This window comes from Rhipicephalus sanguineus, chromosome 6, assembly GCF_013339695.2.
Source record: "Rhipicephalus sanguineus isolate Rsan-2018 chromosome 6, BIME_Rsan_1.4, whole genome shotgun sequence".
Taxonomy (NCBI): domain Eukaryota; kingdom Metazoa; phylum Arthropoda; class Arachnida; order Ixodida; family Ixodidae; genus Rhipicephalus; species Rhipicephalus sanguineus.
Window position 1 is genome coordinate 166,041,103 of NC_051181.1, and position 24,223 is coordinate 166,065,325.

Below are 24,223 nucleotides of genomic sequence, written 5' to 3' on the forward strand. Positions count from 1 at the left end.
AGTCCCCCACCACGGCGTGCCTCGTAATAATGTCATGCGTTCGGCACGTAATATAAAGCCTTGTATGCGCGTGAGCCGCGCGCAATATACAGTTGCCGCTTTGGAAACGAGCTGAAAAAAGAACCAAGGCGGCAATTAAATTTTCGACGGCTTCGCAAATTCAGATGCGCTTATCATCGGGCACAAATCTCGGCATAATCATAAACATGCGCGATCTCAGTGGGTATTGTATAGTATCAGGGGCGTAGCCAGAAATTTTTTTCGGGGGGGCGGTGTCCAGCCATACTTTATGTATGTTCGTGCGTGCGTTTGTATGTGTGCGTGTACATATACACATGCAAAATTGAAAATTTTCGGGGAGGTGTATAGTATGATCTTGGCCAAGCGAGCTGTCGAAACAACCAAAGCGACATTCGAATAAGCGAACACGGTGCGTGATCAGGCGTCGATATTATTCGAAATGAAACACGCCTCTGCAAGAAACATGCATTGTCGAAGTAGGCATGAATTTTTTTTTTTTGCTCGTATCATTATGCTGTCAAAGGGAGCTCTAAAAAAATCCAAGGTGACATTAAACTTGCGATCCAACGTCGTTATCATCCGATGCAAACCTCGGCAAAAGTGAAACTCCCACGAAAATGTACACTGCGCATTGCGATGCAGCCAGTGACTCGAACAGGACAGATGTAAATTTATGCTCTTCACACTGAGCTCATAATAAATTTAAAGCCGCACAACAAACTTGGCATCCATGCAATCGAAAAGTTATCAATAGAAAACGCACGCTAAAGCGTGCTGGAAGTTTGCTGACAGCTCCGAGTAGACACGACTGCCGCAACGAATGTGCGTTTCCGGTAACATAATTACAGAACTCGCCCAGTCACCTCCCTATTCATGTCAAAGAAATGTGCCCGTTCAGCATCGGCACGCACGTAGCACTCGCACAAACAGCATTGTCCTTAAAGGGGTACTGACACAAAATTTCGCGGCCGAGATAGCCTGCTGGATCGATTCCCGTGTACGTGCGTGTACCATCTGCAAAATATCGACAGCGAATAAAGCTTGGAAGGTATTTTATATGAATTTCGAAGTTCGCGAGCGCGATCCAGCATTATAGGCCGCACCTAGTGCATTGACACCTTCGGAGGTGACCCGAGGTGACCCCCCTACTTCCCCTACGTAACCGCTGCAGCCGGTATAAGTTATGATGACGTCGTAGCCGCCATTTCTGTTTTAACGCGCTTCCCGACGAATCGCTCCTCGCCAGCGGGTCAAACCTGAAGTGATTCGCCACGTCGAAAATTCCTTCCATCCCCGCCGCAAGAAAATCGTCGCCATCAGACGACGATCAGCCCGACGACGACAGACCGCGCGGAAATGCATCACTGTTCTGTGTGCTCACGTGACCGAGCGTTTCACTCGCTAGGTGGTGATAGTTGCACCCGGCGGCTTGTCGTTTTTGGAGCTCTGTCAAACCGAAACTGAGGCTGTGTCGGTAATGAGGAGCTTGTAATTAATTATCTGTCGCGCGCTGCAGCAAACGATGTGCCGTGTTATGACTAACAGGCCCCCAGCAACACATTGCAGCAAAAAAAACGCGGTGAGAAAATTTTTGTGTCAGGACTCCTTTAACGGCCTGCTCGGTCCCGAAAAGGTGGTCGATCAACTGTCCTCCTCGGGTGAGATTCCCACTGTGAAAACGTTTTTTCCATCTCAGTGACCTTTCTAAATCTTCAGAGCAAGCGACACGTGAAGCTGCACGTGCACGGCGAGCAGAGGACAGAGCGTGCAGGATGCGTGAACGTCCAGACAGCGCAGTCAAAAGGCAGGTGCGGGGAGAGGAGCGACCGGTTTCTGCAAGAAAGGCGGCGAAACACGTGCGACGCAGCGCCCCCTGGCCGAGCTTGGGAGGCCTACCGGCACGCTGTCGAGGCATATCCAGAAGTGACCTGAAAGGGCCAGTAAACTGGCTCCGACTTTTTTTTACACACCCCAAACGAGTTCGCAAATTTGTACACCAGACCACGGCGATCACACTTTGCAAATACAGTGAAGCCTCGTTAATACCTACCTGCCGGGAACGCGACATAACTACGCACTAAACGGTAGTACGCATTAAACACCAAGTACAAATTTGCATCTCCCAGCGTACGCCATCGCCGCCAGCAAATAGAGTGCCACAGCAAATATTGCCTAAAGTACCCACCGCAAAGCCTTTTCTTTCTTTTCGCCAAAGTGGAGAAAAGATCCTGGCACACTCGCACGACCGCCTGATAGCGCGTAGTGGCGACGCCGAAGAGCATTTCGAAACTATTGCAGGGTCCGGGATACGCGGTCAACGCAGTGACCGACATAGCGACAGAACGGGCGGTGTCTGCTTTCCGCGGTATATGTGCATGCGTCTAACCGCAATCTGCTACTAAACGAAAACACACACATTTCCAGTGAAACGCGGTACGGCCGCGTAGAGCCGATCGTCTCCCGGCTAGTTGCGTGCAGCGCGTCACCTACTCGGCTCACGCCGTCACTACCGGGCCGCTTGCTGTGCCGCACGCGCGCATTTATCGTGGGAATGTTGTTCGTACCCACTTCGCTCCAGATCGTGCACAGATGCGGTGAGTAGCTTGTTCGGTTAACGCAGCGATGACGAGCTTCATGCAAGCGATGCGCACTCCGCAATGCTCTAGCAGTCCTGGCAGCGGACGGAGGCGCGTTGGGTGGTCGCCTAATAAAAGCGTGCAGTATGGTTACAATCGCGCTACGCTTGCTGTATTGTACACGTGCGTTTACTGTGATAGCGTCAATGCAGCGAGGTTTCTCGGGGCCCGCGACCCGCTACGCCAACTACGCAACAGCGATCTGCTTTCGCTTCTACAAAGCGGTGCGCGCCTGATGACGGCTTAGTAGCGTTTGCTGTCGGGCTAGTTGGTACATGGCTGAAGTTCTTCGTCCCTGCCCGGGCATTTGTGCCATTAATTCAACTTCAGCCTTGAAGATGGCCACGCACAACAAAGCGGCAGCGATCAGCGGCCCAGCGCGTTCAGGTTGTCTCCTAATAATAGCGTGCAGTAGGCTTAAAAAGTAGCGCTGCGCCGCACGCGTGCCTGAGCAGATAGCTGAAGATACTTATAGGGAACCCAAGCTCAAGTTTGCGGCGCGACGACAGCGCGACGACAGCGCCGCGCCAGCCGCGCTGTGCCTCTGTCGGAAAGCTCTGAACCTTAGGCGCGGCCGACTCAGCCCCTTTCACGGTAGCGGTAGCGCACGTGCGCACGCGTTCTTCTCTCGGTGCGGGTAACTGGGGGGCCGTCAGCTGGGTACGTTGAACCGAGAGGCTTGCTGTGCGAAGCTGCGCATTTCCGCGATGGCAGAAGCGACCCCGCGGAAGCGCAAGCATGGTCCGAAGTATTGCGGTTTAGTGGCCAGCCACAACAGTGCAGACAACACCAAGGCACACGATTCACATGTTAAACTCTATCGGTTCCCGGGCGTGTCGCACGAGAAATAAAGGCGGCAAGCGTGGATAGCTGACAGCGCTGTCTCGCCTTCTATTTTGGCTGTCTGAGTTCATCGCTTTCGTTCGTTCCGACTACCTGAATCGGTAAGTAACGCGGCGCATGCATGCAGCGAACTACAGCAATGATTACTCGCTGTCCTCTCGCATTGTTAAAGTCCAGTTACGGTTGTAGGTGAAGCAACTTTGTCTTTTGATTCCCCGTGCTCGTGAGACCTACCCGTCGTTGTTGAACGTTCACGTTCGCGTTATACCGTTAGCGTTGCGCGGTCAACTGAACTCGGCACATTGTCAGAAGTTCGGCGCCTGCATTTCACGCGTTCGGAAGGCTGCTTTGTCACGCCGGAACGGACGTCTGTGCATTTTCAGCAAGCTTTGACATCGTTCTGCAGGTTTGCTTTGTTTTTGTCACTTTATTAGGGTGATATATATTTAAGCCGCTAAATATAACTGGCACTTAATACATGCTTTGCAATTGCAACCTTGAAGTAACCACCTTCTGATTTGCGATTTTCTAGCCGCATTCACGCAACAGGTTTAATACGCCTGTCAAGTCGATATCATAAAAAGAGACTGCAAGCATGACGCGAGAGCCGAAAAAATGAGGCGAGCAGTTCATCTTGTTTCACAGTGGTTAAAGCTCAGCTAGCTGCCTCGCGTCTTAATCGGCGGGTGATTCTCCAGCGGCACGGAGGACTTGACTCTAACCTTCTCAGGAAGCAGTGCCATGGCCGTATAATCTTTTTTTTGCACGCCGCAAACGTTTGTTCACGAAAGTACACGGCTGCTACTGTGAGCATGCCATATCAAAACAATCATATGATTCGTAGTCCACGCCGCAGAACATCGATAGCGTGTACGGCTTCATTTCGGAGTGCATGTGGACCATTATTAATCTTTAACATGACAGAATGAGACTTACCTCGAGGTATACGTCCTACACGGTGTAATCGCGACTTGGGAAATGCATTTCGCTTTGAGTCGGGCGTCATTGTCGTTGATCATCTGCTCTTCACCGTTAACGTGATTGACGAGCCTTTCTCGTTTTATCAAGTTCACTTTTCGGAAGTGCCAGTCAACGCGAGAGCTCTGCACGTGCACAGAAGCAAGCAGCAACGCGGTGGAGAGAAGGGAAAACGCGCATTGCTTACACCCCAGTTTCTCTTTTTCTGCCAGAGATGGTGCTGCCTGTCAAGAGCAGCAGCGCCACTAAGCGTTGCTTGGGAAGCCTATTGTGATAAGGTTGTCGGCACGTTCGTCGGTGGCCGCCACCTCGCCTTCGTTCTTTCCCGATGCTTACCCGCAAAGGCGTAGCCGCAATCACGTGGAAGTCGGAATCGGAGATTGACTGATCTGCGCACTTCTCAAAAAAGGCGGAAGACCTTTGGCGGCACATTCTGGCGTCGGGAAGTTGAGCGGCACAGTAAAATTTTATGGCACAAAAAGTTATCGCAGTATGCAGGGTACGCACTAACCGGTAGGCGTAGGGCGAACCACTACAGCTTAAGTGGTCAGCGAATGCATTGGGCTCTATGGGACTCGGTCGGGGATTCGTCGCAACTACGTTTTAACCATTAGTGCGTTTAAAGCGGGTACGTATTAACGAGGTTTGACTGTATTACAGCGATGTGCACAGTGCAGACCCTCCATTTCGGAAAGCAATTCCCGCGCCTCTTTCCTATGCTTGTCCAATCCTCCTTGTACACACAATGACAAAATCTTGCCCATGGGCAACATTTCGTACCTCTGAGCTTGTCGATTGGTCCTTTGCACTATGAAACAGCGCCTTGGCCCTGCGGTGATGCAGTTGCGGCCGCGCAGTCCATATTTTAATTTTTCTGCGCTGTCCTCTGCCGCTTTGTGGAGACTACCGGGACAAGTGGTACGGCCAGAGTAAAAGCCTCGCAGATGAAGAGGCGTCTCGCTACTTTACCGCTAGGGGAAGGCCTCAGCACTGCCTCGTACTCCTCGCACCGTGCTTCCTCCTCGCGCCATGGGGAAACCTTACTCGGTCGTTGGCTGATGAGGTAGTTGCTGACGTCGTGTTACATTGCCCAAGTGGATGTAGTCGCGACAGAGGGCTACGCCTACCCCCCTCCGCTGTGAGAGAAGAGTGGGAACGACGTGTGAGAAACCGAAACCAGCCAGTGCGGGTCACCACGTAACTTCCTTAATACAGCACTTCATTCGCAAAGTTCTTGCAGGAGCATGTTCATATTGTACAAGTGCGCAGTTGTTTCTGAATTAGAAATTTTGGACCATGAGGTTGTTTACCGGCCCTTTAAAGCCAGCAAAACTGGATCACTGAAGGGAAGCGAGCTGCCAGAAGAATCGTTAACATAAGGGCATGCTGTTATTGGGTGCACATTACATTAGTTTAAGTGTGGTAGAAGTAGATGCTGCGCTGTGCATTCTTACGCTGCACTCTTTCTAGCTTGTGCACTGTGATCGAGCTACCTTGTCTGGAAGAACGTCAGAATGCGATGATAGGTTAATAGGTAAAAGTTCACGAGGATAATTGGGTTTACACTTATCATTTAAAAGTGGCGAGACTTGGTTTTTAGCCAATGAAACCATTATGCAGTAAAACCTCATTAATTCGAACTCGGTTGTTTCGAAATCCCGCTTAATTCGAAGGGTTTCTGCAGTCCCATATTTTGCAATGTAAATCTGAGTGGGTAATTTGAAGCGGCGGTCAGCGCCAGCCCGGTTAATTCGAAAACTTTGGGTGCCATGTGCGAATTCCCAATCCTGATTTCGCCGCAGAAGCGACGGCCCTTAGGAGCCACAGGGCAATGCAGTGTAAGCGATATTAATGGGCGGCAGTTGAAGCAACCCAACCTCACTGCTACTAGCGCAAAAAAAATAATAATAATAAATAAAGAAAAAAAAGAAAACACGGTCTCGTGGTCAGCTAAAACTAAGCCCCTCCGTGCGGTTTTCACCGGCTAGGTTAAGTAGTGCCACCTCGTTTTCCCCCTCTCTCTTTGCATTGGTTCCTCGCCCGGCGGAAACCGAACTGCAGCCATGATCCGCGGCAGGCAGTTTAGGATGAACTTTGAAACAACGACACTTGCAAAACGGAGAACGAAATATTTGCTTTCTCGCGTGTGCACATGCGTCCGCAGAAACAGGATGAAAGAGAAAGCGGAAGAAGGTGGCTTAAGAACTTCCTTCCGGAAGCTTCGGAACCGGAATAGGTGGCGGCGACGAAATAATAGATGGTGGTACTTGAAAAAGCGGCAGCAGACGCGATGGAGGGGCTTTAGCTAAAATGTGCGCCTGCGGAAAAGAAGACGTGTTTCACTGCAACACAGTGGTGACACGCGAGCAGCATGTCGCATGCTTCTTGCAACGTCAGCGCGTTATGATTTACCCATTCTTTTTGGGAAAAGAAAATATAATAAAGGACGGTCTGACAGAATTCGTGATGTATGCGAACCTCCGATTGGCGGTTGCTCCGGTGATTTGCTCACTTGCACTGCTGGCAGAGTTCTTGCCTGTAACGCCTACTTCGAAAACTTTAATGATCATGTTTTCCAGCCAGAACACATTGCGGATTCCGTCACACTGGCCATTATCATATTCTTTATTTTACCAGAAAGAATAGGTGAATGGTCGCATCACGACGCGCTGATGCTGCGAGGAGCAGGTGACATGCTACCCGCTTGTCACCACTGTGGTTCAGTGAAGCACGCCTTCTTTTCCGCAGGCACACATTTCAGCTGACCACGAAACTTTTTTTTTTTTTTTCGCTGACAGCAGCGAGGCCCACCGTTTTCCCTGATTTGCGGCAAAAATAGGACCAGGTATTGCTGGAAAGTAACCCTTGGAGCCGCAAACTAGAAGTTCAAACGACCACCTCTGATCACTTTCAGTAATTCAAGGTTCCTTGCATCCCGCTTTTGTGTGTTAATTTGTTAATTTGAAAACCCACTTAATTTGAAAGTTTTTCACAGTCCCAGTGACTTTGAATTAACAAGGTTTTACTGTATTTATTTTCCACAAGTTCGAATGCTAGGAATAGTAGAAGTCTGGTGCAAAACAAATAGTAAACACTATTTGTAAAATATTAAATATTCACACCCCTACATATTAGTCTTCGATTGGCCTCTAGTTCCCTTTGGCACATGTATTCGTGGATCTCCATTCCTGCATGCTCAAACGATTGTCTGAGCACTAACTCCATGGTCTGCCAATACACCCTAGTGAGAGAGTTAGATTCCAAAGTAATACATACACTTGCCAAAACCAAAGGACGAGTCACAGTTGTGAGATCTTGCAAACTTTTGTGGTCTATACACGAAATTTCTCTGCAATGAACTTACTTGCGTGTCCAGTCAATTTTGCCATAACGGGATTAGACTAACAGGCCACATGCAAACGCTGCAGCCATGCTACTTTGAAGGAAAAACCAGAGCCCCCCCACCCCTTACAACTGTGAGGAGAGGGCAGTATCCCACAGTACCTCTGGGAGCTTGTTATACCGGCTTATGTGCTCTAACTCTAGGAAAGTTTAAGACGGAATGTATTTTACAGGTTATCATTTGCATTCTACCGAAAGTCAAATCCTGCTACTATTCAGAGTTGCTTCCACTTCCCTTTGAACCAGAAAGAATATTTGCAAATGCCTTGTTTCAATTATAAAAAATATTGTGCAGGTTGGTTGGGTCATGACAAATATGCCCATTTTTCTTTGTAATATAAGATATACATATACTATTCGAATTCGATTCAAAATTATTCGACCAAATTGCTATTCACTTCGAACCTAAAATTTACTATTTGTACAAGCCTAATATTGAGGTTTAACTGTGCTCTGTAATGAGATCAACTCATTTTTATTTTTCAACAATCATACGAGAGAGCAAGACTACCTGACGACATGGTGTCACCCCATCTTGACATAAAACAAAGATCTGTTTCACTCAGGGAATTTAGCAAAAGCAAATGGACTTGGTGGACACCCTGTGTGACAACCAAGTTTTTTTTTTGTTTTTTTTTTGTCAGGTGTCTAGTAAAGAATGCGTGTGGACATTTGCACCGTCCTCAGTTTGTCTCAGTAGGGCACCACTTCATTGCTGAGAAATTCAGGGGCTTTGTATTACTTCTTTTCAGCCCAGCTGCTGGTCAGCTTGGCCAACATGGAAGGGGAGGAGTCCTTTGATGCCAGTATGCTAGGAGAAGCTGAAGAAGTGGTTCAAGAGAAGGTTTGCGACGATGAGCTGATTTTGATCAAGAAGTGAGTTTCACGGTTGGCCTTTGTTGGTTTGTCAGATAATGATAGCACTGCGCTTGCTCATCTGGACATTTAATGCTTAACCACTTGTATCCCATGGCCAATTTAGTTGTGTGAGTAAACTTTTTATTTTTTCCATAAATGTAGTATTATTACAGACGAAAAAGGAAATAATCAAAAAATCTGGAAAACTTAGCTTTATTTCTAAAAAAAAAAACATACATATCTGGACACTGGGAACACCGTTACACTAGGTCCATCATCATTCTTCATCATACATAGGACTTTGCTTTCCAGTGATTCTGTTTCAACGCGTTGATCGTTATCATCATCAACGCCTTCATCATTGTTCATGGGGCCTTTGTTGGCTAAGGCTCTGCTTTGACAAGTCATTATCGCCATCACCACCACTGAAGGCGCCTTTGCATGATGACAGCTCTGCTTCAATGGATGCGTCATCATCACCAGTGTTGTTTAGGAGGACTAGAGTGCTTATTTTGGCTGGTCTGTACATGTCCATAGAAAACGGTAAACAGTGCGAACCACAGGATAACAGGTCAGAGATGGACTAAAGTTAAGAGCCATTTGCTTGCAGATGGCTCAGCTTCAACGCGTTCATCATTAGAGCTTTCTTAATCAAAACGTTCGCTTCCGCTAAAATAAATCAGGTAAATTTTAAGCAAAACTTCTGATATGCATATTTAGCCCCATTATGCATATTTTTTTTAGCGTCCACAAACATAGACGCCGCACTGACAACTTGATTTACAAAACTTTGGTTGCTTGCAGTGTAGCAAGTCATATGAAAACAAGATGAGACTAATAATTATTTTTGCATTGTAATTAAGATCAATTGCTGTAAAATACAATTTATTCTGACGTTTCTATTTGCTTTAAGCTTGGTCTTCAGAACCTTGGCATCAAATTATGGTAATTTCACGCATTTATAGACACTTCGTCATAAGGCATATTGCAAAGGGTCATGATTGCGGGAGAAGTAGTCTACGGTCTAGCAGTCTTGTTCTAATTAGATGATGCGTGTTTCAGGTTCAAATTAGAGTTTTTCCCATTCAAATAAATGTCGCTTTGCCGGTACCAATGTACTAGTTCAAAATATCCGTTGATTTGAATTATGCAAGTTTGAATTAACGAGGTTCAACTGTATATAGGCACGCAGTAAAGGTCAGTAGTAATTCCTTGTATGACAAACCTTATTGCATTCTTGGCATGTGCAACCCCAGAATAACTTTTTTTGCCTCCAATAAGAACGCAGTAATGTTCTTGCATGTAGATTAGCCAAGTACCCCTGTGCTCTCAGCGAGGCATCCTTTTATGATGCCATTGTTGTTCTCTTTCCCATCTGTCACCAGGCCTAAAGTGCAGACAGCTAGTTCCATCATAGTACGTGGTGCCAACGACTTCTTTGTGGATGAAGTGGAGCGATCAATCCATGATGCCCTGTGTGTGGTGCGCCGAGTGCTAGAGTCCAAGACTGTGGTGCCTGGAGGAGGGGCCGTAGAAGCTGCACTCTCCATCTACCTGGAAAACTTTGCCACTTCTTTGGTGAGGGTTTGCTGGTCTTTTTCGAACCGTTCGTGATGGTAGCTATCATGTTCGTTGGTGCTAAGTCGTTTTCTGCCAGACCCAACGTAGCTCCCATGGATGCATAGGAAATCTTATTGTTTCATGGGTTCAAAACAGCACGTAAAATACGAGGACACAGAAAGAAACAGACAGAACCAGGTGCTGAACTACCAACAATGCTTTTTATTTGCGCGAACACAAATAAATAGGCTTTTCACATTAGAGGAGGGGGAGTGGTATTGAAAAAAACGCATGGCCCCTACCCTATACAATGCATTAAATTAGCGGTGCAGATAGCTAATCTCTTTGTCTGTTAAGTTATCAAAGGTGAACTGACACATGCTGGAGCCGACGTCATGCATTTCGAAGGCTTCATAGATTTTGTCGGGCTCGGGAATCTCGGTAACTGCGAACGATGCGCGTCTGCTGGAAATCGGGGCTACACCCGTACCTAGCACAGTGAATTGCCAAGTTGCTGCTGGTCTTCGCTCCAAGATTGCTGGCGTGTTCTTGTAGGCGGTCATTCACACACCGGCCCGTCTGACCGATGTACAGTCCTCCACAGGATGTCGGGATCTCGTACACCACTCCTGTTTTGCAGGGAACAAAGCGAGTTGCATGTTTCTTCTGGCACGCGGGTTTCTCGGAACTTGCCACATTGACTCGTTTGCAGAGGGAGCTTAGTTTTATAAGAGTCGAGTAAACCACTCATTCCCTCTCGCGCAGCCGCTTTTTTCGCCCAGTGGGATACGCCATGCAGGTAGGGGATGACAGAAACTTTGGCCTTGTCAACTTGCGGTGGAGCTTCTTTTCTTTGCGACCTAGATTGCGACCACTTCGGCCAGTCCTGCCAGGAAATGTTTTGTAAAGCCAGCCTTTGTCAACCTATCCACTTGAAGGGCGAAACTTGAAGCAACTTGATGGGGACAGGAACTACTAGGGCATTCCTCATGGCAGTCAATGCGATGGCGCGTTTAACGAGCATCAATTGATCAGATGGAAATGGCAGTAGGGTATTCCTTGATCGCAGGGTATAAATCCAGCAGGTGTGCCTGTCGTCCAGGTGAATCGTGAGGTCAGGAAGCGTAGTTTTTTGCCTTCAGGCAGCTCCTTAGTGAAGGAAAGCCCAGGGAAGTTTGTGCAGAAGCCGCTGTAAATCTCCAAAAAACGTACTGACGCGCGCAACTTCCGCGATGATACTTTCTCTCGGCGATTTGTCCATGCTTTGAAAAGAGGCTTAGCTTAAATTCCTCTGAATATACATGACCGAGTTAAACATTACTGGTACATTTCCGTGCGCCACCGACGCTCGGCGTAGGAAATACCACGTTAGAGAAAAAAATTGTAATTGTAGATTGCCCATGCGTCGCTAAGTTCTGTCTCGGGCAGAGTGCACGTACAAAACACTCAAGTGAATATCACAACAATATTGTAATAATACGAGCGAAAACTCTAATAACGCTCTTTTACCCGCCTCGGTGGCTAAGCAGCTAAGGTGTGCTGCTAAACACGCTTGTTAAAGCGCTCGCATGCTAGCGAGATGCGCAAAAACATGGGTACTTAGATTTACAGCCACATTGAGAGCCACGTGAGGTTTTTTTCTTTCTTGCAAAATGCCTAAGGGCCCTTGCACTCTGCGAAGTGCCAAGCGATTGTATAATGTGTTTTCCCAGCCATGCTCTACAGCAGCTTCTTTCACTTGGACGAAAGTTGAACAGGGGTCTTGTGCAGCTGTTTGATCTAGAGTAAATATTCAATCCTTTTAGCACCTTATTAAAAGGTGAAAGCCAGTGGGCTTGATCTATTCTATATATTCATAACAAACAGTAAATTGCTGGCTATAATCATTTTATTTTGAAAACAGAAACTGAAGGCAAACAGTGAAGAACTTAGGAGCACGAACAACTGTTCCGAAGCGCTGCACAAAGCCTCCTCTGTTTGGCAAGCTTTGTCCTCGGCCTTGTTTACCGTCGGCATACTTTCTGCACAATAAGGGGAAAAACACAAAGGTTTACGGAATCCATCAAGTTTGCTCAACTTGCGTTATAATCAGCGTGCCGAAGAACACAGAAGACCAAGCTGCGTAAAACTGCAGTACAGGGATGCAACAACTGCGCCAATTGCGCCAATTTGATAAAATTCGTTATTTTTGCGCCAAGCTCAGCCAAAACCGTGAAATTTGTTGAAATTGCACCATGCTGCGCCAAAATGCCCGACCAGCTTCAAAATTTTCGCAGTTGCGCAAATTTTAGCGAAAAATGGAGGCCGCGTTGGTGATCTGCAGTGTGGGCATCATCATCCAATACAGCCGCGCAGACCCTTTCCCCCCCTCCCCCCCGTGAAAGAAAAGAAAAAAGTCAGTTACACTGCAAGGACAAAGTAATGAATGCGATAGCAAAAAAATTGTAATGTTATACGAAGTGAGGCTGGCAGCAAACTCTTTTGTATCCGATCTCGCGTAACTCTACAAAACGTTGGAGTAAGAAAATACGGCCACTCCAGGAAACGATGCTCTTTCTGCAGAGTGTCTTTGCATTGAGAGCGCAGCACGTAGAAGGGTATACGAGCCGCCCGCTGATGGCTGCCGAGATAGCGCGCGCGCCCTCGATCGCGACCACGCCCTGAGAATCAAAGTTCAAAGTTGCTGCTCGAGCGACCCCCACCCGTGGCGTCTTTTCTTGCTCATTCAAGACGGCCGGGGCGTTTCCTCTCTGCTTCGATGGCAGGCCTCCCGAGCAGAGTGCTATTATCGCACGCGCCCTTCGAGCGAGAGAGATGAACCGGCTCCTTTGATCTCTACTTCAGCCGCGTTCGTCGCCTGCAATTGCGCACTTTTACCCGCTGTAGAACATGCTATGCGCGGTGGATGTTATCCATGTGGACTTTATACGGGACATGACGGCAAAAACACGTTGAGAGTGTCCATATAATTGCTATCGCAATAAAAAAGGACAGTGGTTCTCAAATTTCCTGATGCTTGTTTTATTGCGTGCAGAATGCTTTTTAAGCCACTTTTGCCGCAGTACACTAGTGTCCTGCAGACCAGCGTATTAAGGTTTAGAAGGGGCTATTAGTACTAGCTGTCAGGGACACAGCATATTTTGTTCCTTAATTACTGATTCGTGCATGCGCCGTGTAATTACGAGTACTAGTATGATCGCTGACGTCTAAAAAATTATTGGCAATTATTTGGAGCTGCTGTGTATGGCATTTCTGTGGCCTTGAGAAACAATAGACAAAAACATACGCCAATTTTCCTTTTTCACCACCCCCATGTGCTCCTGATTTACGAATCTCCGGAATTTCGAAGTTGCCAGGTGCGCATTGAAACAGGAGTGTTCACGTACACTGTGCACCAGTTAACTGATGTTGAATGGTTGGTGCGTATTTTCGTTTTCCTTTCTAAAAGTAAGCCTTCTTTGTTATACTCGTTCAAATTTGGGATTTCGTGCTTTTAGCATGAATTCAGTTTTCTTTTTTCTCAATCTGCTCCAAACTTGGATTTTTGTGCTCCAAAAGCAATATTTTGCTGCTCCAAAAATTGCTACAAATCCTATTTAGCCTGTTGCATCCCTGGCAGTATTTACCGTCATTTACTGCACCCAATTCGTCGGAGACGTCCACGCGGATCCTCTGCACAGCATTTTCTTCACTGGAATCCTCCGAAGACTCCCAACGACGCTTCACCGGCTGCCTGTCAGGCAACTGCCGAGGTGCCGGCTTCTTTTTGTCCAAGTAAGCCGGGAGACCTTCAAATAATCGAGGTAAAGCGCTGGCCCTCAGCTTCGCTATTTCGCACGGCATCCTCTTCTATAATGCATTGGTCTTCGCGAATAATGTCCTCGTTATAGAAATGTTTTTCGCATACTCGAACGTTTGGTGAACTGAACAAGAATGCGCCCGTTGCTTTACGTGGTATCGCCCGCTTCCACTGCTCACGGCTTTCGGGGTCGCTGGGGAACACAAACAATGATACTTTTTCAGCGGTTCCTCTATAGCCGGAGCGACAGTGTGGCACACAGCATGTCTTTGTCATCGATCGTGAAGCTGCCGCTAACTGTTTGTCGCATACGAAAATGGTCACAGGCACACACAGCACCGCACACACGCGATAAAACGACGCAAACAAAGCAAACACAGCACGCCGTCGCCGCACTGGCGTCGACGAGCGCCTTGTTCGCCGGAGCGACCGTGCGGCACGCAGGACGTCTTCCGCATCGTTCGTCACGTTTGAATACGATAAGACGCTCAGAAAGCACCGCACACACGCGATATAACACGACGCACAAAAGCAAACACACCATGCCATCGCCTCGCCGACTGCTTCGACGAGTGCCGCGGGTGCCCCCCTAACCCCCCTAACACTGGTGGCGCCGACCCGCGGTCAAAGTTGGCGACACAAAGCTCTCCCATAGAATGACGGGGAAGATTCGTGACCAGTAAACAGTATTGAGAAACTGTGCTGCCGTCGACGTCGCTCGTAGCGGCATCATCAGAGTCGTCGCCAGCTTCAGCATTGTCTCCATTGCCATCGTGAACCACGTTGTCTTCTGTCCCATCCAAGGCGTTGGACATTCCAGTTTTTTTTAAACTGTGGACTATGATTTCTGGGGAAATCATGGCCCATGCCTCGATTACCCACGCACAGAGGAGCTTCACTGACGGCTTTTTTATCTTTCTCCCGGGAGTCATGGCATGGTCACCTTCAGCCATCCATTCGGCATACAGCCTCGGAACATTATCCTTGAACGATTGTTCAAGGATACTCCAGAGGCTGCAGCATCGATGTCAGACCGCCTGGAATGACGGCGAGATCAGTCCGCAGCTCCTTCAGCTTCGTCCCAACAGAGTCGACAAGGTGACCGCGGTAGCTGTTGACGACCGGCAGCGATGGGTAAAGAAGTGCCCCTAGGCGGCGTCCCCAGACAGTCTTTACCCAATCGACCATAAGGTCAGTGGTCATCCAACCTTTTTCCTGTTCTCGTACATGAATTCCAGGGGGTAACTTGGCCTTCGGGAGGGTCTTCCATTTAAAAATAACAAATGGTGGCAGCTTTTGCCCATCCGCTGTTACGGCGAGCATGACGGTGCACCTCTGCTTCTCGGCACCTGTTGTCCGGATGTGCACACTCCACACACCTTTTTGTTCAACAGTTGTGCTCGAAGGCATGTCAAAGTTGAGCGGCGTTTGATCCGCGTTTCCAATCTGCGAGAGCAGGAAGTTCTTTTCCTCCCGGATCCTAATCACGAATCGATGAAAATCGACGATCTTGTCTTCATGCGCCAAGGGTAGCCACTGACACAAAGTCGTCCGCCTCCTGAGTGACAATCCACTTCGGCGCATAAATCATGTGGCCCACCCGTTGCTCGCGCGGAAATTTGTGCCGGGATGCCCTCCTTCCGGGTAATTATGCGTGCCTGGTTTCTGATCAAGTCGATCAAAACGGCACACCCGTCCGCGTGGAGACCGTTGATGTAGTCAAGCAGTGCCGCCTCAATCTGTGGATATTTCCCAGTCTTAGGCCCACGGAAGGCCTTCCGTGTCTTGTTCGTGGCTTTCAGCTGTTCGTGCTGCCGTCGCCAGTAGCGCACACAAAACTCGTCCACGCCGAAGTGCCTGCCGGCAGCCCTGTTGCCGTTTTCCAGTGCATGATCGATGACCTTTAACTTAAAAGCAACTGTGTAGCTTCCGTATCGGCCCATTGTGTTGCTGCAGAATGGACGCTACTACACACACGACACGGAAACGAAACACTAACACTAAACACGGCGCTCAGTACACGAACTTCACTTGTGGCTTGGCCTGGATTGCATTATGGCTCCGTGCGCAAGTAGTATGCATGATGCGTAAGAGATGGCGCTTGGCTGCCACGCGCTATCATTATCATTGGCTGGAAGAAGCAGACGACATTTGATCCTGTGATTTTTCGGGGTGCGATAATTACGCGAGGAAAAAAAAAATCGCATTTTTGTTTGGCGATGTGGGGGGTGCGAGAATTACACAAGTGCGAGGATTATGCGAGTAAATACGGTAACAGACCCATTCAGCCTTTACATAAAAGTCTGTTGTAACAGTACTTGGATTTTACAACAGACCAAAATCCTCTTCACTATAAAGGTCTGTTGTAATGAGATTATACTGTATGAGAATTGCATCATGACACTGCTGGGGAAACAAATGAAGCAGCCAACACTTTTTGAATTTTGGAAATGAAGGTTTCTCTGTTCTACTTGCTCAGGTCAGCTATACTTTTTCGATTTCACTACAACGAAATGTTCGCTTCAACATAATTTTTTCCAAGCACCATCAATTTTATTGTAGCGGAGCGTGACTGTATTGCAATCGCGTGCAGCTGCCTCGGGTCGCATCAACCCTCACCAGCCAATCAAGCCGCCCTTATTATGACCAACCGCCGCCTATGTCACCGATGTCCCACCCTGCACGATCTACCCGCCGTTCGATGTCTCCGCGACGTCGATCACTGTTGCCGATGCGGCCACGTCCAATCCCACGCGACCACGAAAACTAGTCGTCGCAGTCCACGAGGCAAGGGCTATAACGCTGTCGAACTGCGAAAGCCCTTGTCAACCCCATCAAACGTGATAGATGTGTTTATGGACGGTGTTCACGCATCTGCCCTTATTGACACCGCACAAAACTTAGCTGCTTACTCCGAAAAGTGACGACGCCAACATTTTGGGATGTCCCTCCATAACGCCAGCTCCCAGAGTATTCATCCTACAGCAGTATGCACTGCTCGCGTCGTCATTCAGGACGTTCTGTATGACGTTGACTTCATCGTAATTGCTGCATGCTCTCACTATGTCATCCGAGGATGGGATTTTCTCTCCCTCCACGATGCCGTAATTCATTGCATACCAGCTGAAATCGAACTCTCACCATTCTCAGATTCGACGCTGGCAGACATTCCATAGGCATTGAGCAAGATCGTCGTCAAAGACGATACCAAAGTGCCTCCAAACTCAACGGCTGTGTCAGGCTACTGCGCTGGTCTCTCCGACACCATTGCCGTCCTTTTGCCATCTGACCACGTTGGCACTAGGAAAGGGTTGCTGATACCTTTCACAACCGTGAATGTCACTCAGGGCAGCACCGCTATTTTTGTTACCAACCCATCCCCGTACATGGTTAAGTTGGTGTGTGGGGAATGTCTCGGCAGAGTGGAACCCCTCGAAGACGCACAAGTTCTCGACGCACCCGACACGCACTGTACCAGTTCCCATACGCTCAGTGCTGTTCCTACGTCTGATTCATCACCTGCTGATGTATTTGGTTCCTCGATTGCTGACAACCTTATGTCGGTCCAGCGTTCCCAGCTTCTGTGCCTGTTAGAAGAATTTCGTTCTTCTTTCGATGTCAGGAAAACTTCTTTCTGGCCGCACGCCTGCTGTTGTGCATCGCGTCAACAGTGGCGCCCAACCGCCACTGCGGCAATGTCCATATCGCGTGTCTCCCGCAGAACGTCGGATAATTAATGAGCAAGTCGACGATGTGCTTCGATGCGATGTTTTTCAATCCTCGAACAGCCCATGGGCATCTCCTGTTGTTCTCGTTGCAAAGGATGGTTCTCTACGGTTCTGTGTGGACTACCAACAGCTCAACAAGATCACTCGTAAGGATGTTTATCCACTGCCACGAATCGACGACGCGATTGACAGCCTCCAAGGAGCAGAATTCTTTTCATCTCTCGATTTGCGCTCGTGGTACTCGCAAGTACCCATGGCTGATGACGCTTGACCGACGAGAGCCTTTGTCATGCCCGATGGCATGACAAAGGCTGCATGCATGATGGCATGACAAACGTCATGCCATTTGTTCTGTGTAATGTGCTCGCGACCTTCGAGCGCATGATGGACACCATTCTGCGCAACTTAAAATGGCACACGTGTTAGTGTGACCTGGGTGATGTCATTGTTTCACTTCACGCATCTGCAACGTCTGCGGGATGTTTTGAGGCATTTCAGCAACACTGGCCTCCAACTGAATCTGAAGAAGTGCCGATTTGCAGCACCGCAGCTTTGACAATCCTAGGCTACGTTGTGTCCAAGGACAGAATCCTTCCCGATCCGGCCAACCTTCGGGCCGTGGCCGAATTTTCCAAACCTACGTCCATCAAAAACCTGCGCAGTTTTGTAGGACTGTGTTCATACTTTCGACGCTTCATATGAAACTTTGCTACCATCATATCGCCGCTGACAAAGCTCCTTGGTAGTAACAGGCCCTTAAATTCGTGGTCATCCAAGTGTGACGTGTTCGTAAAGCTCTGTCGTTTGTTGATGTCTCCTCCCATACTGTGCCACTGCGACCCTACGGCCCCAACGGAGGTACACATACACACCAGCAGTGTAGGCCTCAGCGCTGTCATTGCGCGGCGCAAACCAGGGTTCCCGGAATACAGTAAAAGCTTGTTAATTCCGATTTCTGGGGACCAGAAAAAATGTCCGACTTATCGAATGGTCGAAATAAACACAATAAATACGAGTTTTTTTCAACATAACTTTACAAAGTAATCACGCATGCTTGTCTGTTTTGGAGCAGGAATTCGCGCGGACACAATTTCTATGAGCCCTTCAAGGTGCTCAGCAGCTCGCATGCTGTCTGCAGTGTCAAAACGAAATTCTTTAAGGACGATGAGGGCCTCCGCGGCTTGCAAATTTCCTACTTTGGTGGTGAAGTCCTGGGCCTCGTACTTGGGCCACTTCCCCAGCGTTGCCATCGGCGGAGAGTGCGGTCACGCGAGAACTCTGCACAAAAGCACCAGCAACGATCAAGCTATAGGAGCCGTACTGAGTCGATCCTCAATAAAGCGGCGTTCAGCGATGCAGCACACCAACGGGAACCAAGCAATGAAATGGCACCGCCAAACCCACTCGCGAAGAAAAGGCGTTCAACCAGTCTCAAGTCAAGCAAAGTCGATAATTGATGTCCATGGCGATGCTGCATTTGGAGCTTCACTTTTGTTCTGGATTGTTCTTTTTTCATTTTCGAGCCTCGCCAGCGGCCCGAAAGTCACCGAGTTATTCGATTCAAATCTGTCCGAAATAACGAGCGCCCGGTCTCATAGAGTGATGCGTATATTTACAGGGACCAGATGACGTATCCGAATTAATCGATTTTCCGAATCAACGAGAGTCGAATTAACGAGCTTTTACTCGTACGCTTACTAGAGCAGAGACCAATTACACCGTCAAAGAAAAAGAGTGCCTGGTGATCATCTGGGCCCTTACAAAGTTCCGTCCTTATTTCTATGGTCGCCCATTTGATATTGTCACGGACCATCATGCACTATGCTGGTTGTCGTCATTGAAGTATCCCTCACGCCGTCTCACCTGCTGGGCACTTCGCCTGCAAGACTATGACATCTGCGTGCTGTTCCGCAACGCACACCAGCACGTTGACGCTGACACCCTCTCGCACTCCCTCTTGACTGATGACGATGCCCACTGCTCAATATCTTACATTGCCGTTTCTTCCATCGACATTCACACCATCGCTACTGAACAGCACCAGGTTAAATGGATCGCCTCTCTGCTAGAGTTGCTCACTGATCCATTGGCAACACCATCCACATGCACGGTGCATCGTCAAGCCCACCATTTTTCCATTCGTTATGACCTGCTGCACCGACGCAATTACAATGCTGACGGCCACCAGTGGCTACTAGTGCTACCCCGCAGTCTGCATTCTGAAATATGCGAGCCTTTCCATTCTGATCCGCAATGCGTGCACTCTGAGGTATCCAAAACCACCGCATTCGACAACGATACTTCTGGCAAGGGATGTACCATTATGTGCAGAAGTTCGTTCACTCCTGCCTCGATTGCCAACGCCGAAAACCAACGCACATTTCCCCAGCCGGTATACAACTACTACCTTGCCCTAACCGTTCGTTTGGGCGCGTGGGCATCGATTTGTAGGGGCCACTTCCTCTGATGTCAGCTAGTAACCGCTGGGCCACCGTCGCTGTTGACCATCTCACATGACGCGCCGAAACCACCGCCTCCCAGCGGCTACAGCGCGCGATGTTGCCTCCTTCCTGCTACACCGATTCATACTGCATCACGGTCCACCCCAGGAGCTTCTCAGCAATTGAGGTCGTGTCTTGTCGGAAGTCTTCGAAGCTGTTGTCAAAGAATGCCATGCTGTCCACCACAAGACTAGTGCTTACCACCCGCAGATGAATGGCCTAACCAGATGCTTTAACCGCACGCTCTGCGACATGCTCGCAACGTACTTCGCCGCCGATCACACAAATTGGGACGCCATTCTGCCCTTCATCACCTACGCCTACAATACCGCCCCTCAGAGAACTACAGCTTTTTTGCCCTTATTGTACGGAAGGCACACGTCGCACACAATTGACACGATACTTCTATACAAGTCGGATCCATCCGAGTGCGCACCTATTTGTGTCACAGCCAGGCTTGCTGAAGAGTGTCGCGAGTTTGCCAAGACCTTTACAACGCATGAACAAGAGCGGCAGAAGAGCATTCACAGTGGCACCACAACTTCTGAGCCCACGTTCCTCCCTGGAGCGTTGGTATGGCTCTCAGTCCCTACCACTGCAACTGGCCTCTCTTGAAAAGTACTGCCGAAATACGAAGGCCCCTACTGGGTCGTCAAGCGCACATCCCCAGTCAACTATCTGATCGAACCCATTGAACCATCTTCGGACATGCGCCGTCGAGGCCGCGACATTGTCAACGTGGAGCACCTCGAAGCCTACTATGACCCGCTCATAGTGAGAAGCTGTTAGGTCACCAGGCGGCTCCCTTTTCGCACCCGGAGTAATTATAGCAAAGCCTTGGAACTGAGTAATGGGTTGCGCTTTCCAGCGCCTTCTAGTGGGGCTCCTGAAAGAATGCCACTTGTGCTGAGAGTGTGTGCTTTGAACTGACAGTCACCATTATGTATTGTCACTGAGTGCCATCAAATAAACGCCGTAACAAAACACAAGGTTATTTTTTTTTTCTCTTCCTTGCTTTTTTTTTTAGAGAATAGATCTTTTAATAAATATCCTACGACAGTAACACTCCAGTTGTTCTCGCACACGTACTCTATGGTGAGGCGGAAATATTTTGCCGCGACTAAAATGACAAATGTCAAGACTGAGGGTGGACCTGAGGGTACTTTCTTGTATTTGAAAATCGTAGTGTGTGCCAATTTATGGCACACCCATTCTTTGTAAATCGCCAAAGTTGCACGTACAGTAGACTACCGTTAAGACGAACTCGAAGGGACCGCCGTCATCTGTTCGTCTTATCAGGAGTTCGGCTTATCAGAAGTGCCCCCAAAAAGAGACAAGCTAACATGCCAACTTCGTCCAAATATGTTACTTGAGAAAACACTGACTGGAGTAGACTTACAATGGGGGCAAAAAGACAAGAAAAAGCATTTATTTGGCTCATCTAGGTAAAAACTATGCCTTCAAGCAGAGTATTTACACGAATTGTACGAGCACCTGATTTCGCGGGTTCAGAAATAAAAAAAAAATCATTAAGATACTGTACCACATTTTAATTATAAAACTGTAGCACGCTCCTATGTTGACGATTACAAAAAAAGAGAAAGGGGGAGAGAGAACCACAATTTTCTTTCAAACAATGTCACTTTATTGTGGTGGTGGGTGGTGAGGGGGTCCGCTCTATGTACGGCTGGTGCAGAAGCCTAGCTCCGGTCCCAGCCGCAAATAGTCGTACCGTGTCAACGTCCCCTTCCCGTAGCGCGCGTCATCGCAGCTACGACGGGTTCGGGCGAATAAGGCAACAGGCTAGCACAACAAACAACACTTTATTGCTACGTTAGCAATAACGCGTAAAAGTCGCGTAGAGGGATAGTCCGCTCTCGTAGAAAAACAAAGGGTATGGCTTACACCTTCGGTCGATGATCGGCTCGCGGGTCTCGGGGCGGTGAGATGTTCCTTCGTAGGTCAGCAGGGCACGAGAGACCGTCTCCCTGCCTGGTCGGCAGTTTTGTTCACCTCCCGTGTCCCTCCCCACCGCGAGGGTTGATTCCCTCGCAGGGCGAGTTCCCTTTCCCGCGAGCCGGGATGCGAGGATTAGCGCGAGGAGTAGCGGGAAAGAAGGGGTTGTCCGGAAAGGGCGACTGTGCTCCTCTCCTAGTGGTTCCTTCGCTTCCGCTGTCAGTTCCCGATCGCGCCTGCCTTAAGGAAAGGAAATGGGCGCGCGTGCTCTCCCACATCCTCCTCCCCTTAAGAAAGCCCTCGGACGACAGAGACTGCACCATGAGGTAATATTGTTATTCCTCATCGAGGAAGGCTAGGACGAATCGGTCCAGGTCCGTGCCCTCCTGCGGTCGGCCCTCTGCCGTGGGTGTCGCCGGTGCCCCCACTGGCGTCGCCGCTGCCTCCGAAGTAGCCACCACCGGCCTCGTTGCGGTCTTCGCTGCCGTGCCACCTTGCGTCATGGCTTCCCCAGTCGTCGCCTCCGCCGTCACTGCTGCGGTAGGTCTGGCCTGCTCCTGCAGCCCCGTGGACCGGACCGCGTCTCCTTGGGCCCCGCCTCTCTGGTCGTTGGTGGTGATTGAGAGGAGCGAGTCAGCGAAGCGTTTCATTCCAGGCGGCCTCTCCAGCATGGTTCGGGCTCCTCCGGTCTGGCGGGGCTTGGGGTTTTCGGCGTGCTGCGCCGTGGCCTTGAGGGAGCATAGGCCATCGGGGTGTCCACACAACCCTGGCACGTCCTGGTGGCTGCGGCCCCCAGGCAGCTGGCTCTCCCAGTTGGTTTGGCATTGGTCTTCGGGCCTCTTGTGTGGAGGCCGGGCGGTGAGGCGATGGGGTAGCGTGGAAGTGGCAGTGGGATGTACCAGTTGACCTCCAGTCAGGCGTCCATGGCGATGTTTGCCGGTGGTGGTGGGGCTGCGACAACGACTGAATGTGAGTGTGGGCTCGCCGTGAGGAGGCGGTCTCCTCTCCGAGCCGTCCCGGCGGCACCTATTTCCCTTTTGCTTATCCAACATGCAGAGTTGTCTCCGCCTGTTTCGCAAGAAGTACCGCGGCTCAGGGCTCTTCTCTCGGTTTCGAGCGTTCTCAGCCGCCGGCTGCGGCTCGGAGGGGGACTGATAGTCGTCCCCATGCTCCTCCCGTGACACGTAACGTTTCAAGTCGCATACGTGCACTGGTCCGCCGCTCGGTTTGCCTTTCATGTTCGCGAGCCGATAAACAAGCGAGGAAACCTTCTCTCGCACTCGGTACGGCCCGGACCATTTCGGTGCCAGCGAGGCTGCAAACTGTTTGCTAGCGTCGCTAAGAACATGATGGCGTCGCAGCACCAGATCGCCCACTTCGTAGTGTACGTTCCGATGCGAGCGGTCGTACTGCGCCTTCTGTTGTGCCCTAGCAGTGCCGAGATTACTGCGTGCTTTACGTAAAACTTCCGCTAGCTTCTCGCGCAACTGCGCTGCGTATTCAGCTCGTGCTGATGACGCCACTGGCACTCCACTGCGATCCGCGAGTACAGTCTCCATCGGATTCGGCAGTTCTCTTCCCAGGTTTAGAAAAGAAGGCGCATACCCAGTCGAGCGGTTCACAGTCGATCGCAACGCAAACCCGATCTCTGGAAGGTAGGTATCCCAGTCCTTGTGCCTTTCAGAGAACGCGACAAGCATGTGCTTGATGTTGCGATTGACTCGTTCCGTGGGGTTCGACTGAGCATGGTAGGTGGTTGTTTTCTTGTGCTTTAATGCCAAGCGCAGCGCACGTGTCAACAAACACCTTCGCAGTAAAATAAGACGCGTTGTCTGTTATCAACTGCTCAGGGAAACCAAACCTGGTGAAAACCTCCATCAACTTATCCAAGATCACACGAGCCGTCAGCTTTCTAAGGGGGAAAAGTTCTACCCACTTAGT

At 49.4% G+C, this 24,223-nt stretch overlaps 1 protein-coding gene across 1 annotated transcript in view; it reads left to right on the forward strand.

Annotated features, from left to right (window-relative positions):
* Positions 1–24,223, forward strand: part of LOC119397000 (T-complex protein 1 subunit alpha-like) — a 138,419-nt gene that overhangs the window by 77,485 nt on the left and 36,711 nt on the right. The window contains 2 exon segments of the mRNA XM_037664413.2: positions 8,633–8,756; positions 10,124–10,316. Coding sequence (XP_037520341.1) covers positions 8,633–8,756; positions 10,124–10,316 — 317 coding nt within the window.